Source organism: Poecilia formosa, unplaced genomic scaffold (genome assembly GCF_000485575.1).
Source record: "Poecilia formosa unplaced genomic scaffold, Poecilia_formosa-5.1.2 Scaffold29, whole genome shotgun sequence".
Lineage (NCBI taxonomy): Eukaryota > Metazoa > Chordata > Actinopteri > Cyprinodontiformes > Poeciliidae > Poecilia > Poecilia formosa.
Window position 1 is genome coordinate 2790190 of NW_006799968.1, and position 21294 is coordinate 2811483.

The 21294-nt window shown below is 39.8% G+C and overlaps 1 protein-coding gene across 4 annotated transcripts in view; it reads left to right on the plus strand.

Annotated features, from left to right (window-relative positions):
* ntrk3b (neurotrophic tyrosine kinase, receptor, type 3b) overlaps positions 1-21294 on the plus strand; it is a 327306-nt gene that overhangs the window by 301852 nt on the left and 4160 nt on the right. For all 4 annotated transcript variants that reach the window (XM_016669995.1, XM_016669996.1, XM_007549069.2 and 1 more), the window contains one exon: positions 13474-13632. In XM_016669995.1, the coding sequence (XP_016525481.1) occupies positions 13474-13632 (159 nt within the window). The remainder of the gene's footprint in view (positions 1-13473; positions 13633-21294) is intronic.

A 21294-nucleotide genomic window follows, 5' to 3' on the forward strand; every position in this document is an offset into this window, starting at 1 on the left:
CCCCGTGTTTCCCAAATGGAGGATCGGTTTATGTTCTAGTGACAAATCACAAACACTTGTGCATCTTCAGCTTTACCATTTGGCTGTGGGGTGTGATGTTTTGGTTCAAACATCACACCCCCAAAAAATGTTCTAATACTCCACATATATCGGAAAATGCTACCAAATTAATTTGTTTTATTAGGGCAGTTCGATTTTACCTCTCGGCGATTCTATATGCTGTTGATAGCATCGCTCCCCATGCTGTCCTCAGAGCCAACAGGCCAGGTGCTCCGAACTGTGTTGAGTAACCATAAATAGCAGCATCCTGCCAGGGCTACAACTACCCCATCGCTGACTATTCGTATGGAAGCTTATTGCCCTGTGGGACACCAGGAAACACTTTACAGCACAAGGGAGCAACTTCAAGATAGAAATGAATATTGTCCTAAATCCCACCCATCTGTCGCATCCTTCTGCTCCACCTGCACTGTGTTGTTTAAAGAGAGACAACTCCAGATCTCAAGCAGACAGACGGCAGCTCTGCCGGCTGCCTTATACATGTTTTTCTCCCTCCTCCCACTTACTCACGATGCACTGAAAAAGTTTTCCTGAATTCTGAATTATACATGTTTGGGTATCTATAAATGTTGCTGAAAGCTCTAAAAGGCCCTGTCCGTTGAAACTTGCACAGTTTTTATTTGTGTGTGTGTTTAACACACTGAAGATGTGCAGCATCTCTGACAACACGGATCTCTCAGATGTCACTAATAAAGCTATTATTTTCCTGTAGTGCACTGACAAGGTGTCTTTATATTGCACGTCCTCCTTCATACAGAGCAGTACATTGTGCAGTGCGGTAAGTTTGACAGCTAATTTTCTTCTGTCATTTTTCCTAAAATGCCTATTTAAATTCCCGCAGCCTCCATTGGCTGACTCGAATGAGAAGTCCAGGACAGCTGCTCCCTGATTTGTTACAATAATGAAGCGTATTTCTGTAATTTGTGTCAAATTTTGATCCCTGCAGTCTGACAGACAGTTCAGGTCCCTCCATCAGGTAATTTGATTTTGCGAAGTCACGCTCATTTTACAGATTTCAGTGGGAGCAGACTGAAATGAAATGATGCTTAAAGTATTGTTAAAGTGAGGTCATCGCACCAGGTGGCGTCAAAACTCCAGGAGTCCGTATAAGGAGCTCATGTTCATCTGAGCCTATGCTACCACTGTGCCTACCCAAGTATTTAAGATACTTGCTCATCTGTTTTTGTCTGGAAAAATAGATAAAAATGCACGTTAACAAACATAAAACATTGATATTACAACCACAAATGTCAGTGTATTGAGATTTTATGTAACAGACCAATAAAAAGTGGAGCATAGCTGTAAAATGTACGAAAAATAGATAATACATGGTTTTCAAACTTTTTTATAAACAAAACTTAAAAATGTATAGCAACTAGTTTTTGCTGCCATCACAGCTGCATGCATATTGACTGAATTTTCACCATTCTTGGCAAACTAACTCAAGCCCAATCAGATTGGACCGACTACATCTGGGAACACCAGGTTTCTAGTCTTGCTGCAGAATCTCAGGTCAGAACGCTGGTCATCCGTAGTTCTGGTTGTCTGTTTAGACTTGCTGGAAGGTGAACCAAAAGCGTTTTGCCATCTACCGATTCTCTTCACCTTTCAGTGAACTCTGACCAGCTTTCTTTCAGCACCAGCATTCTTCAGCCTACACTTCCACACTTCTGGGGAACATTTGCTCATAGTTGCAATGGCTTGGTATGTTTGTCATCTTTTAATAAATTTTTGAACAGTGCACTTTGAGATGCTCTAATCTTAGAATATTGTCTTGTAACCCATCCCTGGTTTAAACCTTCCCACAACTTTCTCCTGGAGCAGTCTGCTGTGTTCCTTGGTCACTGAGATTAAAGGTGCATTCTCACCAGTCTGCTTTATTCGAACTTTAGTCCATTTGCGTAGAAAATCCAGTTTGTTTGGAGAGGTGTGAATGCGTAATCGAACTGTGTTGCGGACCAATGCAGTAAGCTCTGGTCTGCCTAAAAACCTAGATTTGATCAAAGTGAATTCTTCACATGCATAATGTGGATGCAAGTGAACTGCTCCAAAAGTAGAAAATGAACAATAGCGCAGAGCATTCTGGGTAAATAGAACCAAAACAAACACGAGAGTCTAAGACTATAGGGAGAAATGACTTGTGGTTATTTTATCAGTGACAAAGGAGAAAACTGACAACCGCTTAAATCTGACACTACTTAATTTTTGCTTACATTTTGTGTAGAAGGAAGTTGCACTCATGTCTTCTTCAGAGGTTTTTTGTTGTTTCCTTCAATGGTTCTTGGTTGCAGTGCCACCACCGGAGTCCTGAGGAACAGTTTTTGCAATTAGTTTGGATCTTTTGACAGTAAAGTATGAAAGTGAACTCCAGCAGCTGAAAATGTAGCAAATGTTGCAATTTTGATCCCCAATCTAATCCAGTCTGCTGAACTGTCAGGTGTGAAAACACCCTTACATCACACACTACTGGACTTTTTTTTATTATTTCAGTGACATCTGGAGGAAAATGTCTCCACAAATTTTAGACTTTCATTGGTAAAGAACTGTGGTTATAAATTGTACAAGACGATATGGACACTATGGGTTTTTACACGTCTTGTGGTAATCTAAAATGGACTGAGGACGACTAAGCATACTAATAATGTCACAGGCCAATGGCCCACCTTCGAGGACTTGGTCTTTCCTTCTGATGCTGCCAAGAAACCTCACTTTCCTTTGAAGAAAAATGGTCCCCAGCGTTCTCTTGTCTTCAGCATCAAACAGACACTCCAGCACTGCATTATTTATCAAGACTGAGCTCCTAGAAACTGTATTCAGTTTGAGCCTAATGAGTACACACACCATATTTATTACATCTGCAAGAGTCTGTGAAAAAAATATCATACATGTGGGCTCTGTATTTGCTTTCATGGCCCACCACAGAAGTCTTTGATACGAGTGCCATCTCAGTCTGATTTCTCTCTGTGTATCTGGCTCTAATGATATAATAATGATCTAGTTTAGAGAGGAAAAACACTGAAAAAGCTCGTGTGATGATAAATATATATAAAAGAAAAAGATCTAAAATGGTTGCAGTCTTGTTTGTTACCCATATGAAGAAAAACGAGATGTGATATTTAAAAGATTTGTTTGACTGAAAGAAAATCGAATCACTTTTGATAGAGAAGGCCCCCAGAAGAAGAGTTAGCATGGAGTTCATAGCTTCAAACCGGCGCATTACTTACTAACCATTAAAGATTGGGTAAAATTTCAACAGACAGTGGTCCCTGAGGACCAGGATTGAGAAGCACTGGTTGAGCCTGATTAAGCTGATAAAGGGCCAATTCTGGTCAAAAACTGTTTTCTCTGTGCAAAAACTGTGTTTTTCATAGTGATAAGTGAAGTCAAGCTTTCCAGCCTCTGTTGTCTCAATATTAATGGTCTTGCTTATTTTTCTTTGGTATAAAGAGCGTTAGATAAGGAGTATATCCTCTTATTTTCTGTAGCTGCCTTTAACAAAAGACAGTGCAAGCAGATTTCTGTACCGTCTCCTGGATGAAAGTGTTATTCCTCAAAGAATGCACAAGACTGCTCCCCCGTCTGTACTTTGAGGTTTCAGTACAAAAACACTAACTGTTGCACCTTACCGTAAATCTGCACAAAATACTTGTTGTGCAAGTATTGTGTAAAAAACAAAGTATATATTCAGACATATTTAATGTTCATGTCCTATAAACTAAAAGAAGTAACAGAATTAATGCTGGTTTCTTCACATCTAATTACTTGTTTGCTAATTCAAGCATCTCCATGTCCTCTCTGCCACTCACTGAGAAATCTGGGTCAGAGCTATTATAACATCATTTTAAATCTGCCTGGCTCTAAATTTGCAGAGTGCGCAAATTGTGATCCTTACACTGCATTGCTTCAGTGGCAGCTTCTCCTTCCCACTCTGCTCTTGCAGGAAGGACAGAGCAAAAACTCACCGTTTTCTTTTCCCTTGTAGCTTCATGGGGGAAAACTTAAAGTCTTAAGAGCCTTTTCCAACAGCCTGGATAAACATTCCCAGTTTGGAGGTGTTGGTAGATTATTCGGGGAACAACAATAAGAGGACCTGACTAGTTCACTTTACACAGCTTAATATAAGGGTACAAGCAGCCATAGTTATTATTAGGTACCCCACTTACAGGTTAGCGGGGTTATCAGAAAAAAAGATTTTTAGTTTTCATTAGCCATTAATCATCAAAATTACTTCTTGAAATCCACACTAGACCAAGATCTTAAGACCAAGGAAGAAACTAGAATTTTCATTTTGTTTTTGTGGATCATGAGCAGGTAATATTACAAGCCATAAAATCCAAAGAGCAGAAACAGGAATGAGATGCTAAAATGATTGCAACTTATTAAACTCAAAAAGGCGGCTTACTATGTGATGAAGAACTCAAGATCTTTAAAACGTAAAAACCATCTAAAGTATGGCTTTCTAGTCAATATCCATCAGGCATTGACACTATTATGGACCCTTGATGGCAAACTTTACTTTCTAACTTTCAATGTGGCCAAATTGCTGAGATGTACAAGTAATGTTTCGCCAAGGTCCATCTCTATTGAGGTTGGACAAAGAAGAGCACAATTTAAGTGTCTAAGACCCTGAAGGCTTTGAAACAAAAAAGTAAACTGATAGACCACTTGCACCGAGCCGGGGAATCTGCTTGACTGTCAGTAAAGAGACGGGCAGAACATTAAGACCCTTACTTATTCTAGTCACAGCCCATTAAACCTAGGGCATCCTCAAGAGAATGGCTTAGAGAACAAAAAAAAAAGTCTTTAAAGGCTATATGTCCTCTATCACTACAAACTCCTGTTTTGACAATGCAAAGCAGTAACAAACATGGAATATTTAAAAGTGGGAGAAGGTTTTTATCTTTCAAGAAAAAAATCTAATGTGATGACCTTGATGGATTTGTATGCTACTCCGATCATAACAAATGAATCTTACTGGAGATGTTTTTGAGGAGGCTCCATTATAATCTTGGAGATTGAGGTTGTACAGGAGTGTCCAGCTGTGACTGGGAAAGTGGATTTGTTCCAACTGGTTCTTGCTAGACGATCTCCATCTCCCCATCTCTGCAGTGATAACTGGGTTTTTAAAACAGGAAAACCTTACAACCCTTCAGTAAGAGCAGCTTTCCTCTTTTGAACCATCCCACATGCTCTCCTGGTCTAAATGCCTTTGGATTATTTTGAAGACCTTCATGATGCCACATTAAGCAACTTTCTCACTATTTTACACGCAACTCTTTCATCAAACGTTTAAGAAAATGTTAACATTTGTTAGATTTTCAGTTGGTGCAGTTTGCTTTCACATTGCTCTATATTAGACAATACAAACCCCCGGCCTTCACATGACGTCCTCCTTCACAAAATGTAAACAAAAATGGAGTGGCATCAGATTTTAGCGGTTGTATGATTTCTCTTTTGTCTTTGCCAAAAGACCACAATCCTTTCGTCCATCTAGCGTTAGACACTTGTGTTTGTTTTGGTTGTATTTACCCAGGATGCCCTGCACTACAGTCTGCTTCCTGCTTTTGGAGCTGTCTTTAATCCGCCCCCATTCACATATGCGTCCTAACCACACCAGAGTTCACTTTAATCAAACTAAGACCTAAGTTTTTAGACGGACCAGCACTGCCTTTTTTTTGGTCGGTATCAGAGATCACTTGCTCATTTACACCTCCTCAAATGAAACAGACTTTCTGTACAAATGGACTAGAGTTCGATTAAAGCAGGCTAAACAGGGCTGTTGTGAATGCACCTTTACTAACAATCCAGCAGCTCCAAACATGAATGGTAGGAACTTTTTCCTAGTTTCAGGACTTCAGTCCAAAAGTCCTAAAACGTCAGGACCGAAGATTTAGGTCCAGACCTAAACCTGGACTTAAGAGGTCTAGTTCCTCTCAGGTCTACCTCTGAGGAGAAGTAGACCTCTTCTCACTTTTCTCTGAGCAACATGCAAAGGATCTAAAAAATTACTTTAGGAATTAATTAGAATGCCTTGTTTCAATTACATTTTGATTTAGAGACAAACATAACCCCAACATTAGAAGCAAGCAACTGTATTTTGTGTGTATGTGTGACGTAGGAAAAAAAAAAAAAAAACCCTATAGAAAGTTTCACCACCCACCAGCATGCACCAGCCAGAGGAGATACCACTTTATCTCCACTTGGCAGCAGCGCAGCAGGGAGAACCCTAATGGACATCATAGCCTCTAAGAGTGAACCTGTGTTCGCTGCTGTTTGAGCTGGGAGAGCAGAGATAGCAGCACGGTGGGAGCAGGGAGTGCGAGTGCGTCTAGATGGTTATCGGGGACCCTTTAAGACATCTGCGGCCTCCCAAAGGCTTCCTACGAGGCCCGCACAACGCCCATCGAAGAGCCCGACTGGGTTCGTAATCTATCCCCCTGCCATGCTGCTCTACTCTCCACACCGTTAATCCAATCACTCCCCTGCCACGGTGGGACAGGCAGAGCACTAATCCAGTTTACACAGCAACAACAAAAAAAGAGCCCCAGACTCATTCCTCTTTCCCTACAGAGCTTTGCCAGCTTCTCCATGTGACATTGAGTGAGAAAGATGAGGATAATTACCACAGCAATTATTTAATTTTTATTATGTGTTCAGTCTTTTTTTTTATTTATTTCTCCCTACCTCTATGTCTCTACCTAATTGCCACAGCCTTGTCACGGAGACCCAAGGTGATAGCATTCTGTCGTTTGGAAAGCAGTGAGCAAGCCAGATTTAATATCCCTCACCGCAGTACAGCTACACGTATCATTAGTATGCATCGGATGAGGTTGGGTCTTGCATCCAATGGGCTGGCTGGCCGGCCCTCAGATAAGTCATTTAGAGTAACAGAAACTTAATTAATTTGGTGTAATCTTTACAAACCTTCGCAAGGAGACACACCACCGTACATCCCCTCAACAACTCAGCCCACCTAGCACAGCACGACCCAGAGGTACGACGCAGTGGGAGGTGAGTGGTCTCCGTATCAATATTGGCTTAATGCTGCGTACACTGCTAAAACATGTCGTGTGTAATGAGACCAGGTGGGGTGCAAGTCATTGTTCATTTAGCCATTAGCTTGAAGTGAATGGCTGCTAAATGAGTTTACGACTACTGCCAGCCCCACCTCACGACTGCAAGATTCATGCGGCCTTTGTGTGCTCAACATCCAGAGAAAGGGCACCTTACTCCAAGCACCTTTCAGATTTATGTTTATCTTAATTACTGTTTTATCTGTGCCGCCACAGAGAAAAACCAGCAACTTTGATTATTCTCCAGCGGTGGCGGACGAATCAAACTTGCTTAGGCTGCAGGCCAGTGGGGTGAGGTTTCAGAAATTCGGAGGAAATTGAGGTTTCTATCCAGTGCCCTGGGTGCCCTTGGGGAAGTCATACAGTGGCAGGTTTGGAGGGGAATGACACGACAGTGTGTTCTCCCTGCCTAAATGTTCTTTTCCACAATGAAATGAGTTCTGCACTACCAAGTTCTGAAAGTCCAATCAGAAAGAGAAAAGTCATTACCACAGAAGCAGCATTGAAAGCCAGATCATAGTTTGCAAATCTTTCATGGATGATGTGGAAATATTAAGGCAACAAAATGTCAGACAATAAGTTAAAACTTGGTGTCAAAGGAAAAAGACTCCAAGCACACCATCCCGTTAGGTACAAAGTGACCAGTTGTAAAGCTCAGCTCTAAGTCCTGTGTCTTACTGAAAAGATGCAAGGCGACCTACAAACCTGACTCACTCATAACAGTTCTGTAAGGAACAATGGCTCAAAATTCAGGCCAACTATTGTGAAAAGTTTGTGGAAGGACACATGAAACATGTGACCTTAATTGTGGAACACAAAAGGCAATGCTAGCACATAGTTGGGAACTCTGTCTCAACATTCTGACTCCAATGTTTTGATGTGAATCATTGATATTTCAGCATACAAGGGTCCATTTGTGTGGACAAAATGTACAGAAAGGATTGTTATTCTCTTGATTAATAAAACTTAGCCTTAAGGATTATAATTTCTATTGACTTGTCCCATATCAGTAGTTGTTTCATGATGGCAATATCTCTAAACCGCTGCTTACTATAACACCATTATGACTGTGTGTTTTTGCATAATTTTCAATTCCCTAACAAACAGGTTCTTCCATAAAGGGGGGCGTTTTTGTTTTTTTTTTCCTGCCGATTTGAAGGGCAGAACTTGGACTCGGTGGGAAATTCAGTGTTTTTGATTGTTTATTCAATGTTGCACGACTCTGTTTTTTTGTGTTTAATGATGTAAAGCACTTTGAAATGCCTTGCTTCTGAAATGTGCTATACAAATTAAATTTGATTTGATAAACCAAAAATTCATCATTTTGGCTCATCTTAAGTTAAGTTAATAGTCTACTAACGTCTTGCTCTTATTGACAGCCTGACTGCAATTATGTTTTCTAATAGAAGCAGTAGTTTTCTCCTCGCAAGTTTGGTGTTCAGTGCCATTGTTGTTCAGTATTTTCATGAACTTGAACATTAGACTTCTTTACAACTTACCTTGGGGTTCTGGTGGCTTTGCTCTTGGGAGAAAAACAATTTATTTCATTTTACAGCCTTTTCTGAGGTTATCAGATTAGCTTTTTGCTTCCCGTGACACACTTAAACACAAGCTGGAATTTAATCCGAATTACAGAGCTGGTCCCAGGAGCTTTGCTGTGAACTACAAGGCTCCTCCAGACTATGATTTTTCTGCATTTTCACAGCAGTTTAGAAGCCTTGGAGGACTAGGCTGAATTAATCTCCTGACATATGACAGGGAAAAAAAGTTTCTACTCACTGTTCTCAGAGCTGGAGGTCTATGTGCAATAAACAGAAAGACAATTTGGCAGGAAAAAAAGCTTCTCTTCACCTAAAAACTGAGCCTTTAAACTGAGAAAGTGTCACCTTCTCACAATACTGGAAGCAGCTGTAGACCTTTTTATTGTAAAATATTACATCTTTGAAATTATTTTCATGTTTTCTTGTTTACCATCCTTTTTTTACCCTCTGTACACATATTGATTTGTGGTAAATTGAAAAGCAATGGGCTTTTCAATTTTCTAGCTGAGTCGCTCCACTTTCTGCATTTTCTATGCTCCAAAACAACAAAAGAAAAAAACACACAACTTCTAACCAGACTTCCTGTATCTTGAAGCATATTTATTGATGTTTAGGTCTAAACTTGGACATAGAGAACAAGGTTGTAACCCATGAGACTTTGGATCTCATGAATTTTTTGTTAGCATTTCTTGTTTCATACATTTCATTTTTCCTCACCAAACCAGTATTTAGTTGTCTTAAAACAAAAGACCATAACTAACCTGTCAGTGGGACTTAAAGAAACTGGTTGAGGAAAAAAATACGTTGTATTGGTGCAGTTTGACTAATACCTGAAAAAAGGTAACTCTGAAGTTTGTTACTTTATAGTTATACCCGCAAGCTACTTAGATTTGTTTACATCCCAAAATCGTATTTAATTTTCAAAAGGATTTTCATCATAGCTCAGGCATCAATCTTTAACTCTTGTGCTAGCAGTAGAACAGCAAAAGTGTAGATGATATGAACCATGTTATTTTAGTATAAAATGACCAAGTTCAGGCATTTATTTTAAATTATTATCATCTACTTCACCCCTTTACGTGTTATTTTTACCCTTGAAATGGACATGTTAGCAGTTGTTTCAGTTGTTGAAAGAAAAGTGGACTGGTTTGAATCAGTTCATAAGTAATTAGACTGAACACTTAAACACCAAACTTCCAACATATTTATATATGTATTAAATGTTATATCTCCATCATTTTTTTTGGTTGCCAACAGGTTAGTGGTTTTAGGTAAAGAACTTTTCACCCTTTCAGACATGCATATGTGTGTTATTGCTATAGAATTGATGCCGTGCAGTTGCTCTGTCTTTGTTGATGATGATTTACTCACGTCGGCATGCTGAACGGGCTCAAACTGACAAGTCAGTTCATCTTAAAATATGATTAAGGCAATAAAATAAGAGGCTGTTATTACCCCAAGACCAATGTACCCTACCCTGATCCAGTGGAAGGTTGTGAATCTCACACACTTCATCCTAGTATACACACATTATACAACCAAAAGGTGCTGCAGAAGCAATGCACTTGTTTCAAAGCGAGTGACAGGACTTGACGTTGCATTTCATTTCCTGATGTTTACACCAACACCAGTATATATAGAAAGGGAAGAGACAGTGACACTACAGCTGTTTTGAAATGGTTTTCTTTGTCGTTGCTGATGCTTAAGAGGCCTTGTTCGATGTGTTTTCAGTTTGGGATGAATTGAGGAGAAATGATGCTTTGCATTTGTTTTGCTGAAACGCCAGCAAGTTCAGAAGTCTGACTTTGTGGAGGTTAATGGGCTGTGATTTTGGCTTTCGGTCAGCATATATGTGTTGGTGTACGAAACAGTTTCTAACGGTCTTGTTCCCCTGCAGGCCCTCTGTACACATATTGATTTGTGGTAAATGGAAGGACAGCACACAGCGACTGGGATATCATTGCATGGGAAGCAGTACACACTGGGTATCGACTTATCCAAGGCATTTGAGAAAAGCTGCTACATTGAGGAGTTACAAGGGCCAAAAAAGATACAAAATTCAACCAACTAGTGACTCTGTGTCCTTCTCTAATGATACTTTTCAGCTCCGAGCTGAGGGCATTACTGCATTGGGGTGACACTGAAACTAATGTCTCTTTAACGTTTCCGTGAGTGGTGCTTACCTTCAGAGATTTGACTGTGATGTAGAGTAACATCTTGTTCATGGAACCCTACAATGACAAACAGGATCAAGAAGTACTGATAGAAGTCAGGGTAGTTTCACTTTTAAGAAAACTTCAGTGCTTTGCTAAAATATTCCCACCACTCAAACTTTTTCACATTTTGTTCCTTCACAATCACTTCTGTGGACTCTATAATTCCCAAGACATAATTTTGCACTCAGTCTGACTGGCCGATTGGGATGAAACGATACCTAAAACCCACAAGACGAAACAAGATACCGATTTCACAAGAACAAGACGGGACGAGATTTTATTCTTACTTTCAAGAAAATTTCAAAGATGAAATTTGTGCTTCAATAATACCTTTATTGTGCGTTGTTCTGGATTTTGCCACAAATTAAACAAACTGATCTTTCTTTTTTTTTTTGTTTTCATCTTCAGATGTTTGGACTGTTTAAAGGATTTGTATGAAAACTTGAGCATCTCTCCATCCAATCTGAGTTTGAGCTTTTTTGCAAAGGCTAATGGGCAGACATTTCAATTTCCACATATCGTGATCTTCCTAAAATTACGCCCTCAATCTTTTTTTTTTTTTTTGCCAAAAGTGATTTTTGCAACAAAAAAAGAAAATCAATACAGATGGATACATCCACTAAGACTTGCAGCTGTAAATGAAGCGAAAGGTTGTTCCAGGTTGTGACTCGAATAAATGAGTACAAATCCACACCAGATTGTTTAGAATAATATCTGTGAAAAGTAAAGAAAAAAAACACATTTCTCATTTGCCTCCAGTTCAATATGATGCACTACTTTCTCTGTCACTTAAAATTGCACTAAAACACACTGAGGTTTGTGGTTGTAATCTGACAAAAGGTGTACCTCGTTGCTGTCTGATAGCGCGCGGTGTTTAAAGGCAACACAGGGAATGTGCTGTGGCTTTTTCTACACTTCATATTGTTCAAATTGAAAAAATGTTGCTACTGTGGTTTCCTGAATGAAATGTGTGTGGTTTTCAAAGTGACATTTTGGCAGCAAACATTTTGAAACGCTTTACAAGCGATGTAGTTGAGAGAAAGCATCCACTTCGGTGCAAGTTCATGTTGTGAAACAGTTTGAAATCTGCCAATGGTTAGTAGTAAGGCAGGGCCAACATGTACACTCACTAGTAGAATCAAAAACAAAATTTTGCTTCTAAAAGCCCAACTTCAGAGAGAGTAACAAATGAAGGAGAACAAACAAGCCTAAAACCAAGGAACGAAATTTAATGAAGTGTAGAAACTAGAAGATGCTGTAAATAAACGCCAAGAAATAATCAGCCTTTTGGCAGCTCGACAGTTTTACTTTAGAAACATCCACTGGAGTCGGCTGCGACATCCAGCTGACACAGATATGACATTCAAAGGAAATCTGCAATGAGTGTGCCACAGAACTGGGAGGTAATTAAAAACACTCGAGTTGACTTTCTTATTCTCCCCTGGCTCCTAAAAAGCCACGCTGCACTCGCAGCTGATGGCACACAGATGTCATAGCTGGTAAATGGAGTTGAGAGAGGAGCTTGTTATGATTAAATGAATCTGATTGTGTTCTAACCCAGAGGTGCACATAAGAGGCAAGTTTATTTACCCTCGCCTGACGGAGGCACGTATGTTTTTCAGCCTCGATTCTGACTGTAGCTTTCATTTTGATGTTATCTCAGCGCAGAAAATTAGCACAGATGTTTGTTTGGGCAGGCCGGTGCTTGGCGGATCAGCGAGTGGATTGATGGGTGGGTGGTTTTGATGATGGGTGGATGATAGGTGTGTATCTGATACACTGCAGGAGTATGTTTGCTGCCTTGTAGATAAGAAAAGCCCCAAAAGTGGGCTTCAAAATCATCTTTTTTTTTATTTTTCTATTGACAAAACTGTCAAAGGAACAGCAGCAGAGGTGAAAAACTAAACCACAGCAAAACATGAAAGACAGCAGGAAGTGAAAGGAATTCAAAATCCAGGCAACAAGTAGAGCAGATATTGAATTCCCACTGCCATATACAGTGCCTACCATATTTACCTGCAGCCGAGCAGAGCTTTTCAAAAACGCCTCAAGATAAATTCAGCCTTTTTTTCGTCTTTTTTTTTTTGCAGTCATATAGTGTTTATCCTAAAAATGATAGCCAGCAAGTGTTTAATTTGAATTCATCAAGTGGGGAAAAAACATGTTAGTAACTACTTAGACATTTGGTTATTTTTTACAAAATCCCTGGTGGTGTAATTATTGAGGGCGTTCAGGAAGGATGATCAATCAGATTTCAAGGCTAGCCTTGAAATCATCCCTGCGTCAAAGTAGAGGGGATTTAATGCCCTACCTGCAAATGCTCCATGCAGAGATCCAATACATAGAGAAGACCAGGCAGACAGGTCGCCGTTTTCTTGCTTTGTGTCACTGTCAATACCCCAGCAACATGGGAAAGAGTCGTAATTACAGCCTACAGATCAGTTGCATTTACAGGCAGGCGGCCAATCCTTAAATGATGCCTTATTGATGACTAAATATGACAAGCTGTATTTTTAGAAACGACATTTCAGTATGCAGTACTAATCTCTCTCCCTCTCTGCCTTTGTTCTCTTGTCTGCTCAGGTTGGAGGACACACCATGCTACCTATCCGCTGGATGCCCCCAGAGAGCATCATGTACAGGAAGTTCTCTACGGAAAGTGACGTCTGGAGCTTTGGGGTCATCCTTTGGGAGATCTTTACCTATGGGAAGCAGCCTTGGTTTCAGCTGGGTAACAATGAGGTACAGAGAGCCGGCAGCATGTCAATGAACATCCACGAGACACAGCAGGCTACACACAGTGTGCTGGATGGATGGATGTGGTCAGGAACAACGGGGTTCCAAATCAAGAGCGTTATAATGGATGACAGGGTGGCAAAGTCACAAACTACAGGGGAAGATGAAACATCTCACTCAATCTATTTGGTGTTTTAAATCTTTGAAATTACCATGAGAGCTTGTTAATTATAATGTCAGATTCAAACAAAGACAGGTACGACTCATCCGTTCTCACACAATTATTGAACATTTTGGTTCCAGCCGGTCTATCGTTGGTTCTACTATGACTAGTCCTTAGCATGTCGATAGGTTTGGAGAGAAGGAAGACGGATGTTTTTGAATGTCGTGTTTAAGGTTGTCTTTTAATTGACAGTGTAGTGCAGTGTGACTGGAAGGTAGACAAACACCTATCCTTGTAATGGATCTAAATAGATTTTTTTAAAGGGGGAGCATTACTCATTTAAGGGGAAGCAATGGTAGGAATTTGTCCTTTAGCATTGAATCAGGACGAGCCTCCACTGCGTCTGTCTGAGTCCTCCTGTCCTCGGGCGAAACTCTTCATCCACATTGTCTTTTAGTAGCAACGTGTGGCAGCTGCACTTCTGTCAGACTCCCCAGCTGTGACTACATTGTAGTAGCTTACCACCATCAGCATGGGAATGTGTCCATGAATAACTGAATATGTAGTGTAAAGTGCCGCGGAGTCCTCTGGTCTTGATAAATTGCTTTACGAGAACAGGCCATTTCTTACCACTTACTGTTTCAGCCGACTTAGAACTATTATCTTGTTATATCGGAGATATTTCCATGATTTGTTGCAGAGACGATTTGCTGGCTGGACGGTTAGAGGACCAATGGTTTGTAAAGGGTAGTTACAACAAGTTGTGAGTTAAATCCAATGGTTTAGAGCTTTGTTTTGATTGATCTTTTAATGTTTCTACCGTCTTGTTGTACTACATTGTATACTTATTTAAATGAAATGTAGTTTCATTATTACTATTAGTTTAGCACGATGGCTTCTTATGCCATCTTTCTTTTATGAGCACTCTGCTCTCCAACACTCTTGATGATGATGATGATGTTGATGATACCCAACTGCACATGTAAAATCCTCCTTTAAAAAGGGCAGTGTGCACTACTTTCACACCTGTAATCAATTGCACTTGTGTAATAATATCAATAATACATCTTTGTAGATTGACGGCAACATACCCACTTCTTGTGCATTAAATTTTTTATTTATGTTTTTGCTCATGTTATTTACAACTCCTTATTTGGAATCTCGGTAGATCAGGCTTTTACAGTTTAGAGTATAGATGTTTATTTACTACATAAAGCTTTAGGAATTAGAAACAGATGTCTGTACTTTAGCATAAGCCAACCTCTAGCTTACCAATAGCAAATGCAAATACAAGTTTTATCTTGAATCCTGATCTGACAGCCCTATGTCGCCTCTTTATTCTCTGTGAGATGCTTCACAACGATAAATGAGGACATTTCTCCGGCAGACGGGCATTTCACATAGCACCCATTATTAGCTTCTTTCTGTGAAGCTTGTTTGACCAGTCAGTGCATTTCTATTAGGATTACTTTAGCAAAGCAAGCATGTTGCTAAGTAAACCAGATCAAAATAGTAGGCCGCATAAACTGTAAAAGTAGCTTGACACAAACTGGCATTTCTACATTTTATAGCAGGAAATAAAAACTTTGAACCAGACAGAACCATCAGCATTAAGGTCATGTAAGGTCATTTCATTTATATAGCACATTTGCAGCAACGAGGTAGTTCAAAGTGCTTTACATGAATTAGAAGGAAAAACAACAAACCAAAGGAAAGAGCAAGAGAAGAAAAAAAGAAAACAAAAACGTATATTGGCCAAGCTTATGTGCATAAAGAAGGAATTTAATTTTAGTTTCAGAAGCTCAGAGCAAACAGACATTAAATATAAATATATAAACTTTCAAGGAGATTAAAGACCTCTAAAAGAACACTATGTACATATACTTTGAAAAAAGTTTTGGTTACAATACAGCAACTATCTGTATCAAAGCAGAGTAGCTGACTTCTCAGACTCTAAAGTGTTCATTGTGTTCATCAGAGAGGCATCCTGGGAGAAGAAACTGTCTCTGTGGCAACTAGTTTTCACGTCGACATGACGGTAAAAGCCTGAACAGTTTCTGTCCAGGGTGTGTGTGGTCTGCAGAGATGTTAGCTGCCCTTTTCCTGACCCTGGACTTGTACAGGTCCTGGATGGAGGAAATGTCAGCCCAGATGTTCCTGTTGGCAGACCTAATTATTCATAGCTGCCTGGTCCTGCCCTGTCTGGATAATGACTGTGTAGAAGATGAACAGGACGCCTTTGGTATACTGTGCTACTTGAGTTGCCGTAGGACGTTCAGTTTCTGCTGGGCCTACTTACTACAGTGTCAGTGCGTACGTAGTATAAGAGATCCGTCGCTCCAACGCCTGAATAAAACGCAGATGTCTCCTCTAATAGCTGGTAGATTATGAGCGCTGGCTCCATGGATGAATTATGAATATATTTCATGCAGCTGGTGACATCTGTCGCTGCCATGACTTTTACGACTTGTCACGTGAACAAGTTTATTCACGTATGATTTTAGTTTCATTTCTCCTTTAGTGGAAACGCCACCATTGCAAAAAAATTTGTAAAAAAAATTGCTTTTTTTTTTTTTACACAAGCAGAATTTAGACAAAGATTTGTGCACATTTGTAATGGAATCACAGCTAATATCCTGAGGATGAAGTCCAATGTCATCTCCACAGTCTTGAGTGAGTTCTGACCACACCAATGCTCCAGCAGGTCCACTTCCTGTCTGTAAGCAGAGCAGACACCATCTTGGATCAGACTGACAGTCATTTGCGTACAGTGAGAGGAGCAGTGGGGAGAGAACGCAGCCCTGGGGAACACCATGGGTTATGGTTGACGATGCTCCCCAGTCTAACCTGTACGGCTCCAAGCAGAGGAGTGCTTCAATTCCTTAGGTTGCACAAAGACACATTACTACAACAATTATTAATGGGCCTGAGTGGCTGGAGTCGAAGTGATAGATTATTACCTGGGTACCACGGGAACCTGTACCAAACACGGCCGTCTCTCCTGTGAGCAGGCTGGCTCCTCTCTGGAGCCGCACAGTAAAATTAGCATCAGCTTTATCTGCCAGCCTTCTTGTGTTTGCCCAAGCCTATAAATTATTGTATTTTTTTTTGTACTTCTGAGTCAACATGCAGTATGCGCAATACCCACTTGCATCCAAAAATAGAGCAGACAAAAGCAGATATTGGCCGATCATTACTCACTGTCGTGGTGCCACGCAGTTGTCATCTGCACAACAGAAAGCGCATGAAACACAATCAGATAGGTGCGACAGATAGACCTCAAAGACTTATTCATTTCTGTTGTAGCTCAACAAATCATCCATTGATGTGGCTATTGTGAGTCTCTGAGCCGTGATAACGGGCCACTTTTCGCCTTCATGATGGAATTCCTCCAGAACGGTGAATAAAACGGGTTACTGTGGAAGCTCCGGTTCTCTCTGCTAACTCAACAGGCACATGTTTTCTGCAGATTAACAGCAAAATTGATTTTCACATTAATTGTTCCAAACCCTTGTTTTCAGTCCAATCGATCGGAAATGCAAAAAATTACCGGGCTAGAACAACCATTTTCTCACACCATTAAGTATCACCATGAGAGTCTGTCACACCTGATGTCGCGTGGCCGTGGATTTGCTTGCCGATAACAGTTTTGGTGAAAACGGTTATACACTTCAAGACGACAGCGTGGGCCTGACATGCAGCACAACGGCTCTCAAAAGTGACTTTCTCCAAATACAGTGGGATGTATCCTGCCCAGTATCTGTGAAAAACATATTTTTATGAGAAAAATAAAACCTACTCAGTGTGACAAGTTGGTGGTATAAACATGGAATCCCTCACCACTTTGCTGAAACACATTTTGATTCAGTTCCAGCTTTCAGTTAAAACTCATCATGATTTCTGGCGAGTCTGAATGATGTTCAGCTTTTGCTAAAGCTGTAGCTTGCAGAGAAGTTACAGGGATTGTTAGGATATCATTTTACAAAGGTATCAGTCAAGAGAAGGGTACAAAGAAAGTCCTACATTATGCATATGGCTTGGGACAGGAAAATCAGTTATCAATATTAGACTATTGGCCTCCAAAACAAGGCAGCCTATTCTGTTTTGATCAATAAAACTGAAAATGTATATCACTATAGGTGCCAACTATATTTTTGTATATGAAAAATCTAGTTTGTTGCCATTTTCTCAGCCTAACAAGGTCTGCTTACTGTGTGATATTATGTATCAATCTACTGGGATCGTCTCGAAACAATGGCAAGACTTGGAATAAACACAAATATGTACCATCGCCTATCCAGAAGTTCAGATTTAAAGGGTTAAAGGGGAGGTATTATGCAAAATCAAAATTTTTATCAGAGCTTAAAGAGACAGAACGTTTTTAAGACGTCAGATTTGGCTAAGATGCAAAGTCAAATTCTTTTAAGTTTTTTTCACTAAATGGCCTTTTCACAACAAATAAAGATAGTATAATTATTTGATTGCGGTATAATCTGTGATTAAAACACACACAGCCATACAGCCGGTGTCTGGATGGTCAGTCTGACAGACACACCGACTGATTCAGTGCTCTCCTGACCACAGGCGACCTGCAATAAATATAAAGCAGCCATGTGTGCCGCCGCACTGCTCTCCTCCCACACCCCCATCCTCCACTCACTGTTTTCTCAATTAAAAGCACATTAACTCAGCTGTGCATTTATTATTGCACTCGTATCTCTGTCAGACCTTCCTGACAGAAATCTGCTGCTGCAGTCATCAATTACGGAGTGTGACGGGAGATGCTGTTTTGATTTTGTAACGTTGAACTTGCACCGTGACATGTTCAAGTCCAGTATGATTTTTTAAATTGCAGGGTGCGCAGTGGGCTTCAGTAAAGGCTGACGAGTCGCAGACGACCAGCAGCCTCAGTCAGCGATGTTGTTCTGCTGAGAAACTCACCAACAGTTTGTTGTTAAAGCATAGAAATGTAGTTTCAAACGGCTAAAATTAGTTGGTAACCTCTTTAAAGGTTTATTTGTTTTTCTAAAAACTCCCTGAGATATGACGGCTTTCTAATTCAGCTGCAGTGGCTGATAACGTTATGTAAATTCAAATGGTCCAAACTATTTTGTTTTCGCTTTGCCTTTTCTATTGTCTAACCAATGTTGGTAATTTTAGTAACTAGTCTCAATAACATTTCATAAATCCACAATACATGTTCAAAGGATCCAATAAAAAAAAGCAACCAAGTTCTCAAAAATAATTAGCACTGTAAGGACTGAATATGACCTAAATCAACCTAAACAAACGCAGCGTCACTGAGTTAGTATGACTCCCAGTAACACTGATAAATCAGCCAGATTTTCAGCCGGTGCTGCTCTGCGTGGCTGGGTGCTGTTGCCAGGAGACGGCGGCTTCATTGTGCTGGTTGTCATTGAGGAATTTATGCAAAGAGGCTGTATGTGATCCTCCATCCACCGCCGCCTTATTTGCCGTGTCTGTTTTGCTGTTGGTGGAAGAATGTGACGTACAGATTGAGACGACGGGACAAAAGACGGATTTGTTCCATGTGTGACAGTATGTTTAAGTAGAATAATTCTGTCATAAATATTACAGGAAATTTGGTTTTAGACTGTAAATCAGAAACATTTTTCAAAGTTTGTATTTTACAGTCAGCTTGCAGAAGCGTCCCAAGCTTTGCATTTCTAATCATTTCCCCCCCTGATTAGTAGTTTTTAGCTTTTCATTTTGTCTGATCATTAAACAATCTCAATTTTGGACAAAGATAACCAAAGTGAATAAAATATGCAGCTTTTTAATTCAATGATATATTCATTGAAACCAAATTGTTCCTAAACTTTACAACTGGTTTTCCCCCTATTTTTGTGAATTTGTGACAAAATATGACGCTGCTTTCTCATTCTAACGCCAACACTGGCGCCAGCTTTCAATTGTTATCTGGATTTGTTTAAGACTTCCTGGGTTCACCACTGTTGCATGTTTATTCGTGGATAACAGGCTCTCATTGTGTTGAACTTGAGTCCCAAACTGATCGGGACTCAAACGCTTTTTGTTTCTCATCTGTCCTTGTGTTTGTTCGCCATGTTGAGATCTTTTAGCCTACTTCATGCTGCCTGACAGGTTCTTTTGACGTGATCTTGCAGTGGGACAAGTTCCCAAAATTGACTACCAAATCTATAATCAAAGTTAATTCATGAGTTAACAAAGTCAATTAAATTTCACTTTAATTTTCATTAGAAAACTGCTTTTTGTTCTCAGGTTATCTTTGTCGGATCATCAAATTAATTTATTGATGTAAAACATAAAACAAAAACATGACCTAAAACAGGAGAGTTCTCTGAAGGGAAAAGATGAGCTTTTCCTTGGAAGCCATTAACGCGCAACTTCAAATAATGGAGTCAAATTGTCATGACAACAGTCATCTGACCAGTTTTAGAGAAAGTACTCAAAAAATTTACTTAAGTAAAAATACAAATACACAGACAAAAATGTACTCTAGTGAAAGTAAAAGTACCACATTAACATTTTTACTTGAATAAAAGTAAAAGATTACTGGCTTTTAAAAATACTTAAGTATTAAAAGTAAAAGTACTTGCTGAATGCATTACCTAATTGCTAATACAATATCATTAAGAGTACCTATCGTATTTAATTTTAATACATCAGAAATGTGCCATTTTAATGAGCAATGCCACAGATAAAGCATGTTTTTATTGTGTTTACTCTCTGTAACATAGTTTAGACTTAGGCATGTGATTCTATGCATTATAATCTCAGGAATGGAAACATCTGGTCTCCTGTCCTAACATAACATGAACTTCACTTTTTTGCCACTAGTGGCTTTTATTTTAAAAGAAATCCAACAGAAAGGGGATGGAAAGAAGGTGGATTGGGGAGGACATGCAACCAAGGAGCCACGTAGCAGAGTTGGAGTCAAGACCACCAAACCCGAGACCAAATCAAGACCAAGACCATCACCCCGCACTACATGACACAATAAAATTAAGTGCACCTATCAAAACTGCTTCTCAAATTGATCTGAAAGATCCACATTCCCATAAAAACACTTGGATATTAAATACTTAGAGCTGAAATAAATTAAACTAGTATAAGTATCAGTCTCCTGTCATCCCTAAAAAGATAACACCCTGGGCAGTTGCCTATATCGTCCATGTCAGAAACCACAACTGTCTGCACTATTAAACATAGCAATTAAGGCAATGCACTGATGGTAAACAACGCTCAACTATGAACACTGTCCAAGGCACAACAAGCAAGAAGTAACCAAGCAGAAGAACCACTGTGACTGTTTCTCACCCTGTCTGCCACCATGACAGAAGATGAAAACAAAGAGCAATGAGCATGCTCTGTGTTCTTACATTCTTGTTTTATTTATTCACCAATTAAATAAATCTATATTTTTTAATTAAATAAAATAATATTAGCTACTGCAGTGTACGAAGAGCATCACAAGAACAAAGAACGGCTCTCAGTGAGGATTC